At 38.5% G+C, this 11,915-nt stretch overlaps 1 protein-coding gene and 1 pseudogene across 1 annotated transcript; both read left to right on the top strand.

Moving 5' to 3' along the window:
• The first annotated feature begins 5,119 nt into the window (after positions 1–5,119).
• On the top strand, positions 5,120–9,211 carry LOC124897978 (annotated as a pseudogene).
• On the top strand, positions 9,197–11,563 carry LOC124898184 (ATP-citrate synthase beta chain protein 1-like). Its single transcript, XM_047411976.1, has 4 exons — positions 9,197–9,342; positions 10,736–10,854; positions 11,282–11,410; positions 11,487–11,563. The coding sequence occupies exons 1-4, from the start codon at positions 9,330–9,332 to the stop codon at positions 11,490–11,492; spliced, it is 267 nt and encodes an 88-aa protein (XP_047267932.1). The 5' UTR covers positions 9,197–9,329; the 3' UTR covers positions 11,493–11,563.
• Positions 11,564–11,915: the final 352 nt, after the last annotated feature.

The raw sequence follows: 11,915 nt of genomic DNA, 5'->3' as shown, positions 1-11,915 counted from the left end.
TCTAACTCTAGTCACAATTTTAAATTTCACAAGGGCATTTAAGTCAATTACTCTCACCCTAATTCATGAAAAAATGTATTTTAACCTTATTCTAAGTATATTACACTTTTTATTCACCAAATTTCTTTCCAAGAAACCCTAAAGCTTCAATCTTGAGTCCAAGAAATCTAAAGTTTCACCATTCCTTTTTCAAGATAACCAAAAATTCAAGTTTCTGGGTTCAAGAACTTCAAGACGAATCTTTAAGAACGCCGTTAGGAATTCAAAGTTCAAGCTTTTGCATTCCAATAATTGAATAAGGTATGTGGGGTGATGAACAAGGATACTCATTTCATCCTTATGCCCAAACCTAGTTCTAGAGTTGAATTTTACATGAAATTATATAAATTTTAGGGTCTTTTTCATGGGTGTGAAGTGCACTATATTTATGAGCAAGAGGCTACTAAATAATTTAGGAAATTTTCTTTTTCGTTCATGATCGATAAAGAGTCCTAGGGAGTCAGACAAGCCATGTTATGTAGGGTGTTTTTCATTGGTGTGAAGTGCACTATATTTATGAGCAAGAGGCTATGAAGTGATTTAGGAAATCTTCTTTTTCGTTAATGATCTACAATTTTTACAGTGTTTTTAACTCATGCTCTTACATGATAGAATATGCCTCCTCGCCTAGTAAATGCACTTAGAAATGATGACCAACCACCCCAGCCTACTGACCTTCTGAATAAAAATGTATCCCTTGCTGAATATCGGGCTACCTTTTAGAAATTGGCCCAAGCTGTGACTACTAATATTCAAGGCAACCATCAGGTTGCACTCACAACAAAGAATCTGCCTGAGTTCTTTGGGTAAAAAGTAGATGAGGACACAAATTTTTACTTAGATGAGGTAAGAAAGATCACCTAAATTATTTATGTTACTGAGGAGGACAGTGTGGATTTGGCATCCTATAGTCTAAAAGATACGGAAAATGATTGGGTGGTAATGTGGAAGAATGGTTGGGTGAGAATACAACTCCTATGAGTTGGCAGGTGTTTTAGGATGCATTTATAGACAGGTTCTTTCCATATGATTTGAGAGTAGCTAAGCTAGAGGAGTCCATGAACCTGAGGCGGGGCTTGATGTCAGTGAAGGAGTACACCCTTAAGTTCATTCAGTTGTCTAAGTATGCCCTGACACAATGGTTGACCCTAGTCGGGAATTAGTAAGTTTGTTACTGGAGTGTCTAGTTTAGTGGTCAAGGAGCGTAAGACTGCCATGCTTATTGAGGATATTATCTTACTAGGCTGATGATTCTTACTCAATAGATTGAGGTAGAAAAGTTAAAGGGGAGAGAGAGGGAAAATAAGAAGGCTAAAACTAGGCAGTTTGACTATGGCCAGACATAGTCTATAGGGGGAAATTATTTTTAGTTTTTGGGTCACTCATCTATGCCAGCGCCATCTTCAACCAGTGCTCCTACACCCAGAACTAGATAGGAGCCATGGAGTAGAACTTCTATGTCCAGGTCTTAGAGTAATGTAGGTGGATAACCCAGTTATCCTTCATCTACCAAGTATGGTAAAAATCATCTTGGTGAGCGCTTGTTAAGGCAAAAAGGTTGTTATAGATGTGGTAAGTTGGGTCATATAATCAAAGAGTATCCACATGCTAAGCAGGAAAGAAGGGATATTCGTCCCCAAACTTAAGGTACTAGCGCACCAGCTACTCTAGGTGGCCTAGTCCCTCCTCAGGGTATATTATCCAGTACTGGTGGCGATTAGTGCCAAAATCTGTTCTATGCTTTACCATCCCATCAGGAGCAAGAGACTTTTCCAGATGTTGTTACTGGTATGTTTCATGTCTTTCATCTTGAAGTTTATGTACTATTGGACCCCGGGTTAAATCTTTCTTATGTGACCTCGTTAGTTGCAGTGAATTTTAGGGAAGGTCCTAAAAAACTCCCTAAGCCCTTCTTAATTTCCACCCTAGTGGGTGAGTCAGTTATTACCAAATTAGTCTATAGAAAGTATACTATCACTATATAAGATTATATTAGTAGAACTGATAGAGTTAGACATGGTTGATTTTGACATTATTCTATGTATAGATTGGCTTCATTCATGTTATGCATCTATAGATTGTCGTACTCGAGTAATGAAGTTTTAGTTTCCTGACTAGCGAGCCTTTGAGTGGAAAGGTAATTCTGTGTCTCCCAAAAGTCATTTCATATCCAATCTTAAATCCAGAAAGTTGATATTGATAGGGTGCATCTATCATCTAGTTTAAGTCAAAGACACTAATTCTGCGGCTCCAATAGTTCAGTCAGTCCATGTAGTCAATAAGTTTCCTGAAGTTTTTCCTGAAGATCTGCCAAGGGTACTTCCCAATAGGGAAATAGAATTCGGTATTGACCATCTTCCAGATACTCATGCTATCGCTATTCCTCTATATTATATGCCTTCAGCCAAGCTTAAAGAGTTAAAATATCATTTTAAAGACCTCTTAGATAAAGGTATCATAAGGCATAGTGTCTCTCCATGGGGCACTCCCATCTTTTTTATGTGTAAAAAAGATGGTTCTCTCCGAATATGTATTGACTATCGTTAAATGAATAAAGTCAAAATCAAAAACAAATATCCTCTTTCTAGGATTGATGACTTATTCGACCAACTCCAAGGTGCAAGTTACTTCTCTAAGATAGACGTTAGATCCAGCTATCATTAGCTTAGAGCAAGGGAATATGATATTCTAAATAAAGATTTCAAAAACCGTTATGGTAAGTTTGAGTTTCTAGTTATGTTCTTTGGGCTGACAAATGCCCCAGCAGCATTTATGGACTTTGATAAGTAGAGTGTTCAAATAGTATTTGGATATGTTTGTTGTAGTCTTTATCAATGATATTCTTTCATATTCTCATAGTGAGGATTACCATACAGACCATCTTAGAATTGTGTTACAAACTATAAGAAATAACCAGTTGTTCTCCAAATTCAGCAAGTGTGAATTTTGGCTAAGATCAGTAGTTTTCCTCGGTCATATTATTTCTAGTGATAGCATTAGAGTAGATCCCTAAAAGACTAAAGCAGTGAGAAGCTATCCTAGAACCATCTCTCCATCAGATATCAAGAGTTTCTTGGGTTTAGCTTGCTATTATAAATGTTTTGTTGAAGGGTTTTCATCTATTGTATCCCCCACGTCTAGATTGACAAAAAGGAAAGTTAAGTTTCAGTAGTTAGATTCTTGTGAGAAGAGTTTTTAGGAGTTGAATGATTGACTCACTTCAACCCTAGTTTTAGCTCTACTTGAAGGTACAGGTTGATTCGTTGTCTATTGTGATGCTTCTAGAGTTGACCTGGGTTGTGTTTTGATGCAAAGAGGTAAGCTTATAGCCTATTCCTTTAGACATCTTAAGCCTCACAGAAAGAAATACCCTACCCATGATCTTAAGCTAGCTGATGTTGTATTTTTATTAAAAATGTAGAGGCACTATCTTTATGGGGTGCATATTGATGTATTCAAAAACCACAAAATTTTGCAATATGTGTTTACTCAGAGGGAGTTAAATCTTTCTCAAAAAAGGTGGTTAGAATTGTTAAAGGATTATGACATAAGTGTGTTATATTATCCGGGCAAGGCTAATGTGGTGGAAGACACCCTTAGTAGACTGTCTATGGGTAGTGTTACGTATGTGGAGAATGATAAGAGAGAATTAGTTTGAGAAGTTCACCGGTTAGCTAGATTGGGTGTGAGGTTGGTTGACTCAGCTGAGGGGAATGTTTGGGTTCAGAGTAGTTCACAATCTTCTCTAGTTTTTGCTGTGAAAGAGAAGCAAGATAAGGACTCTACACTACAAAAAAGGTCCATTTAAGACCAACATTTAGGGGCGAGTTAATAATTTGGTCTCTAAAAGTATATCTATTGAGATGAGATTAAATTTCGTTCCTTAATTGTGCTTTTTTTCCGAAGGTATAAAATATGGTCTTCAAATTCTTTTTAACTCGTCCCTATAAGTAATAGATCCTTGAGCGGGAAATGAATATTTTCATAAAAAAATTCGTATTGGTGCCAAAATGCCAAGTTTTTTTGCCTTTTCTAAAATCTAATTAAAAGGAAATTTTTATATTAGAAAATATTCCAGCAACTTAAAGCTTTTCTCATTGAATCCACAATTTACCCTAATTATTTTTGCACTGTTGAAGAAATTCTCTCAATTACATGATCTGCTTTGCGCCTGTGCGTTCTTTTCCATTAATTTTGCCCCTTAATCTTGTTTTTTCAAGTTGTGCAAGTAATTAGTTTTATCTTAAATTTTATTTTTTTAGATGAAAATTCTGTCCGTATTGATTTTTTCAATTTCGATCTATTGCTTTTTCATTTTTCATCTATTTTTCGTTCATCTAATAATCTCTGTGCTTTCTCAATTTCAACTATTTTTGATTTTCTTTCTATTGCTTGTTTGATTCAAATTCTGTTTTCGCTCAATTTCGTTTGTTGGATTCAGATTTTGTTTTTGCTCAATTTCGTTTGTTTGATTTCACTAATCTCTGTTTTCGCTCAATTTGCCCTAATTACTTTTATCTAAATGTTGCCTAAAATACCGATGTGGATGTAGCTGTATTTGAAACTGTTTGCAACAATATGTTTATATGTACGATGAGGTGTTGTGCCGGGAAAAGTATAAGATGTAATTTTTTCTTGGTAGTTAGTGCGGGATGTAGGTGAAGGTCTTCTTGGTGTTACTTTTGAATAGTTTATAATGGTCCTTCAATCTTCGTAATGAAAATAAGTTACCATTCCAATATTATTTTGTGAAAATTAATTAATACGACAATAATGGAAGTGAACCATAATTTAATATAAGTAGCTCACAAGCTAGCTTACAAGGTCGTGCATCTACTTATGAGAAAGGAACTACTCTACTCAGCAGATAGGGGTATAAGGAACTACTATTTTTCATTGCAGACTATCGGGTATTATCATAATAAGATGCATTGTAACAATGACTTTTTATTCTTTTCGTCTAAAGAGTTAGAGGAGTTTTTTCTCTGTAATAGTGTTTGAGTGAACCCAAACATGAGTTGTCCTGAAGAACTATGAAAAAAGTTAATAAAAGCTTATTAGTGCTATTTCTCTGAACAAAGCTTGATTTTAGTCTTTCTTGCTATCTCTTGTGTGTTTTCTGCTCCTGATATTTTAGCTTCTAGTCGATGTTCTGTTGTGTTCTGTAATTGAATTGCCTCTGTGTATGTCTTACAGCAACAAACTAACATTCGTCTCTATTATAACGTTTGCCTAATAGTTTGGTCATCTCTTTCTGTAGATAATTTCTTAATCTAGCAAGTCCATCCCCATCCGATTACTTTCTATTTATCATAAAATGCATGGTCTTAAGAAGTCTCCTTTACATTGGAATGCTAAGAAAAAATATGCAGATCCCGTGATCCATAGTAATTCTGGATCGAATCCCTTTGATTATGACGATGAGTCTGACAAGAAACAAACTGTAAAACCATCAAGTAAAACACCACCGGAGTCTTCTGCAACTACCCCCAATTTGAGTACAAACCCTTTTGATGATGATGAAATTAAAGAGACTCCTTCATATTCTTACTCATCTTTGATAGCCAGACTGTAGAAGATTTGGAAAACTATGCCATCTACGGGTCAGAAAAGACTATAAAGTCTGTTAACAACTGCATCAAGATTGCAGAAAACATGAGAGATAATGCAACAAAAACTTTGATCATTTTACATCAACAGGAAGAACAAATTACATGAAACCATACAACTGCAACAAACATAGACCATGATCTTAGCAAGGTATGACTTGCTTTTTTTACTGATATGAGTTCGCAGAAGCTCCCGAGTGAGAATCTCTCGACCCAACATAGGCTTTTGATTATGGATTTGGGTATAAAGAAGAATAGAAAGAGGAGGAGTAAGGAGTGTAGATCGAGAATTAAGTGGGCCGGCTTAACGCCAGTGAATGCGTGGGAGATAGGGGAGAGGTTGGCGGGCAAGGGGGTGTGGGAGTGTAGGGGGGACGTGGATAGTATGTGGGACAGGGCGGCAAGGTACATCAGGGAGAATGCAAGGGAGGTGTTGGGTGTTTCTAGGGGCCAGGCCGGTCACCATCGGGGGGATTGGTGGTGGAATGAAGGGGTGGAGAAGAAAGTGGAGACCAAGAAAGAGGCGTATGCTAAGTTGGTGGAAAGTAAGGACGAAGAAGAGAAGCGGGTAAACAGGAAAGAGTACAAGCTAGCGAGGAAAGAGGCGAAGTCAGCGGTCACGGCAGCTAAGACGGCCGCTTTTGAGAGCTTGTATGCAGGGTTACAGGGGAAAGGAGGGGAGAAAAAGTTGTTTAGACTCGCTAAGGCTAGGGAGAGGAAGGGTCGTGACCTCGATCAGGTGAGGTGCATTAAGGGGGAGGACGGTAGAGTGTTGGTGGAGGACGGCCACATAAAGAAGAGATGGCAGTCGTACTTTCATAGGCTCTTGAATGACGAGGGGGACAGAGCTATTGTGTTAGGGGAACTGGAGCACTCAGAGGAGTGTCGGGATTTTAGCTATTGTAGACGTTTTAAGGTAGAAGAGGTTAGACAGGCAGTCCGCAGGATGCGTAGGGGTAGGGCGACGGGGTCGGATGAGATACCGGTGGAGTTTTGGAAGTTCGTTGGAGAGGCTGGTGTAAGGTGGTTGACTGGATTGTTTAATGAAATTTGCAGGACGGCAAAGATGCCCGAGGCGTGGAGGTGGAGTACCATGATCCCTCTCTATAAAAATAAGGGGGACATTCAGAGTTGTAATAACTATAGGGGGATTAAGTTATTGAGTCACTCTATGAAGATCTGGGAGAGAGTGGTCGAGGTGAGGCTGAGACGGATAGTGTCTATCTCGGAAAACCAGTTCGGATTTATGCCCGGCCGCTCGACGACGGAGGCAATCCACCTGGTACGGAGGTTGGTGGAGCAGTATAGGGAAAGGAAGAAGGATCTGCACATGGTGTTTATCGACCTGGAAAAAGCTTACGACAAAGTCCCCAGGGAGGTGCTTTGGAGATGCTTGGAGGTGAGGGGAGTACCGCAGGCATATATCAGAGTAATTAAGGATATGTATGAGGGAGCGAAAACCTAGGTGAGGACGGCGGGAGGAGACTCAGAGCATTTCACTGTCCGGACAGGATTGCATCAGGGATCTACTCTTAGTCCCTTTTTGTTTGCGTTAGTAATGGATGTGTTGACGCGGCGTATTCAAGGGGAGGTGCCGTGGTGTATGCTCTTTGCAGACGATGTAGTTCTGATAGATGAGACTCAAGGGGGTGTAAATGACAAATTAGAGATGTGGAGGCAAACTCTTGAGTCTAAAGGGTTCAGGGTGAGCAGAAGCAAGACAGAGTATGTGGAATGTAAGTTTAATGACGTGGGGCGGGAAAACGAGGTAGTAGTGAAGCTGGAAGCACAGGAAGTATGTAAGAGGGATAAGTTCAAGTATCTCGGGTCCGTGATCCAGAGTAACGGTGAGATTGACGAGGATGTCTCGCACCGTATTGGGGCGGGATGGATGAAGTGGAAACTCGCGTCGGGGGTGCTGTGTGATAAGAAGGTGCCGCCCAAGCTTAAAGGCAAATTCTATAGGGTGGTAGTCCGTCCGGCCTTGCTGTATGGAGCGGAGTGTTGGCCAGTTAAGAACTCCCACATCCAAAAAATGAAGGTGACAGAAATGCGGATGTTGCGCTGGATGTGTGGACTGACTCGAGGGGATAGAGTTCGGAATGAGACTATCCGACAGAAGGTTGGTGTGACTTCAGTGGAGTGTAAGATGCGGGAAGCACGATTGAGATGGTTCGGACACGTGAAGAGGAGGGGCATGGATGCCCCGGTCCGTAGGTGTGAGAGGCTAGCGTTGGATGGTTTTAGGCGGGGTAGGGGTAGGCCGAAGAAGTACTGGGGTGAGGTGATTAGGCGGGACATGGAACAGTTACAGCTCACCGAGGACATAACCCTAGATAGGAAGGTCTGGAAGACGCGAATTACGGCAGAAGAGTAGGGCCAGATTGGGTCGCTAGTGTAGGGAATTACTTGGTGGGGTTTTTTTTATTTTTTATTCCCGTTTTGATTCCGTATTCAGTGTTCCATGCTTATTACGAATCTGTGTGCTTTCCTCTGCTTTCCTCTGTTTTATATTCCTTATGGGTGCCGTATTTATGTTATGTCATCTGCTTCTGTGCTTTACTATGGGTTTGTGTGATATCTTGTGCCTTGAGCCGGGGGTCTTTCGGAAACTGCCTTTCTACTTCATCAGAGGTAGAGGTATGGACTGCGTACATCTTACCCCCCCCAGACCCCACTAAGTGGGAATACACTGGGTTTGTTGTTGTTGTTGTTGTGAGTTCGCAGAAGCAAACATAATTGTGGAGGCTCATGTCAGTATGCTTTATGTTTCTGAATATTCCTGTAGTCATTTCCTAAAGCACCTTTTTTCTCTAACTTATTTGTGTATAGAGTTTGAGTGATGGTTTCTATTTACATAAGCAACACCAACACCAACATGCCCAGTATATTTACATATCCATTCATTTTAATATGAAACTTATTCCGTTGTCCATTTTACTATTAGAAGGAAATATATATTTATTTATTCATAACTAGTCTCTTTTTACCCTTCCACCTAGAGGTCTTTACTACCTTAGACATCTCTTGAACATTTTGAAGCTATTTTGCAATTGCTACCTGTCATCCTTGAGAGACTTATGTTTGAAATTTAATTTCAGGGTGAAAAACTCATGGGGAGTCTTGGGGGTATATTATCAAAGACTTGGAATCCAAAGACGAATCGCGCAATTACAGGGCCCATTATCATAAGAGGTAGCTCATATTAGTTTTGTTACTCTTATTCTTTTACTTTGATTTAAAGATCATGAGGGAGAAAAAGGAAGGATTAATGCGCACAAAATTTTGGAAGCAGTAGTAATGGAATGATTGAGTCAACTGACAATGATTAGCTAGTTTGATACTCTGTTAATGTGGCACAGGGTCATAGGTGAAATTTCTTTCGGAGATTTTTCTTATGGTTCTTGATTCCAACCTGGAATATGCACTTCTGGTATGTTTGGCCTCCTTAATCACTGCTCTAAGTACGGCGTATTAATATTCTTCAATGGTGTTTTGTCATTAACTCTCTTGTAATTCTCTTGCACTATTTTCCTGCAGGGCTCTGTATGAATGTTGACTGATATAGATATATAGTTGCAGAGAGCTTTTATAAACTAGTGATGTCATTTTCTCCTGTGCCAGATCTTCACATAATGTGGTTACTGCATCAGTGGGTGGCTGCAGTGCAGCTACGGCTACATGTTTCTCACAGGTGAATTCTTCTATTTAGAACAGCTTGTTCTTAAGCATAATGCCGCTGCTCAGGCTATCATGATTAAACAAATAGATCAAGGAATTGATCTGTTCTTCTCTAGTAGAAGCCATACTGAAAAGTTTGTGGAGTTCAATGGAAAAGTTGTTCCTAATCGGAGCTGTAATGACAAATAACTAGTGTCTCATGATCCCAAAAGCAACAATTACAACTATAAGTATACTTTTTCAGTTGAAATTTCCCTAGTTTGTCGTGAAGACTTGATTTCTCTTCCACCAAAATTTTCAAATACTTTGGGGAATCTAGGACCACTTGTGATCTACAACAAGGTGAGTAACCACTTTGCTTTACTTGACCCATTTACTCTCAGGAACTATTTTCTAGATGTGAAACAATACTGGAGGGCATCTTTTATGTCCCTACTTTTTAGTAGGCAGCTTATGGAATATATAGTTCTCGATATTAAAGTTGTTCCTTCTGAGGTCAACATTGGTAGATCTAAGTATGCTTTGGCAGATACCCAAGTAGCTCGTATATTTAATTTTAGAAAGAATGATATAATTTTCAACGCACGTACACATATGGGGCATCTTCTAAATCCTGGGATTATTCACTTGGGTATGACTTATATACTGTTAATAGTAATGATAGTGAGCTTCACAATTATAAAGGAGTATCAGCCATCAGAAATGGCATCTTTAAGTGATGGTGATGATTCTCCTTCTATCCCATTGGAGAAATTATAAGTTGATCTTGATTTAAGTGAGGAGGAACCTGACAACGATAGCATGAGGTAGTGAGTCAGGTACATGGATATGCACTTATTTTTTTTGGATACTAAAATCGTAGATGAACTTAATAGGTGAGAGAACTTCTGCTGTTTCTGCATCTTTAGCCTGTTTCCATAGTATTTACTATTTTATTACTAATTTTTTGCTATTCTGGTTTGTTATCCTTTGTAAAGCGCTAGGCATCAGTTTTGTTTTAGAGTAATTAGGTCAGCTTGTAGGCATGATAGTGGCCTGCCATCTTTTCCCGAGTAAAAGTGAAGCCACTGCTTCTCAATTGAAGAATGCTTTTGAAAGGTTCAGTTAGAATGGCAGACATGAGCCAAGATAAAAGAATTGCAGTCAAAAATTTTTGTTCCTTTTATGCTGTATATAATGACTATTCAATTATTTTATCTGTCTTTTCGATCATCATACTTCTCCATTGATGTTTAAAACTTAACCCTTCCCAAACCCTTCTTTACATCGAGCACCTCCTGGAGTGTTATGGGTGGTTGTCCATTTTGATTTGTCAGATACAAAGATGAAAGTGTCACTTCAAAAAAAAAAAGAAACATAGTGTTATAGCCATTAGCTTCCATTGAGATTTTTTTCATCTTGAACAGAACTTAAAGGACTGGATCTACAAGCTGGTCTACTTACTCTCAAACAGATTAAAGCTGCGACAAAGAATTTTGGCCCAGATAAAAAAGTAGGGGAAGGTGATTTTGGTTCAGTTTATAAGGTAATCATCCTTTCCTTTTCTATTTAAATCAAACACATGAGTAAAAATATCATTATATCAGCATGAAAAGGATCATAATGACATAGTGCATCACCTTTTGAACGCCCACGTGGAAGTGTGTAAGTTTTTTGATAAAATTATTTTTCTTAATTTGACTCATTTGTCAGTTATAATTTTCTAACAAGAAGACAATTTGTTTACAAACTTGGTGGAGAGCTATTCTACATTGGGACAAGAATCTTAAGAACAATGTGCCTATAATTTATTTATTTGTTGCACTAATCTTAAGTAGGGAATCACAGATAAACGTCTCATTATGTACAGAGAGATGATTTCATTCTCGAAAAGGAAAAAAAAGTACTGAGCTCTGATTTGGTGGACCAGTATTATGCCTCAAATCTAACTTTGCTCGAGACTCTCTTAATAGGGTGCAAAGAGCGGTCGTGAAATGGAGTCTGTACAAGCTAAGAATCAAGCACTCAGAGATGTTGGAGCTATGGTTCCTACTTCATATGAATCTTTTGAAGGAACGATCAAAGAAGCATTTGAAAATCTGGTGAGTATCTTAACATCGAGCACACTCAATAATAGTCCTTCCACTTGGTATTAGTTTTAATAGGTTTACTTGGTAGTTTTGATAGGTGTTGGAAGGCAAACCAACTCCTGTAAAGGAAATAACACCTCCAAATATTCGTAAATGACACTGGCTTATTTTGCTGTCCAAGTAAGTACTTATTTTGCTTGGTTATTATTTAACTACATTCTGTCAAGATTATACATTGAACTTGGTTGGAGAATTATGTTAGGCTGCATTTATCTTTATTTTCTTGTATAGCATTGTTATAAGTGGACTTGAGCATGGTATCTTAAGTTAATTTGCAGAATAATGGCTGCTAGAATATTTGTTACTTTCACCTTTTCTACTAGAAGATTTACTGCTTTCATTTTTTTCTAAAACTATTTTGCTGCTTCAATTTTTCTCTAGTTAAATCTGTCTCTGGGCAGATTTAGTTTACTTTATTATAAAAAAAATTATATGTGGTGTAAGAAAATAGCTCCAG

Source organism: Capsicum annuum, chromosome 4 (assembly GCF_002878395.1).
Source record: "Capsicum annuum cultivar UCD-10X-F1 chromosome 4, UCD10Xv1.1, whole genome shotgun sequence".
NCBI lineage: Eukaryota > Viridiplantae > Streptophyta > Magnoliopsida > Solanales > Solanaceae > Capsicum > Capsicum annuum.
Note: the sequence above shows the minus strand (reverse complement) of the source record. Positions and strands in the feature narration are given on the sequence as shown.

Bases quoted from the DNA above. Each gene is read 5' to 3' on its own strand.
- LOC124898184 (XM_047411976.1), top strand. The intron at 10,855-11,281 runs GTAATCATCCTT...CTCTCTTAATAG, and splicing joins ATTTTGGTTCAGTTTATAAG to GGTGCAAAGAGCGGTCGTGA.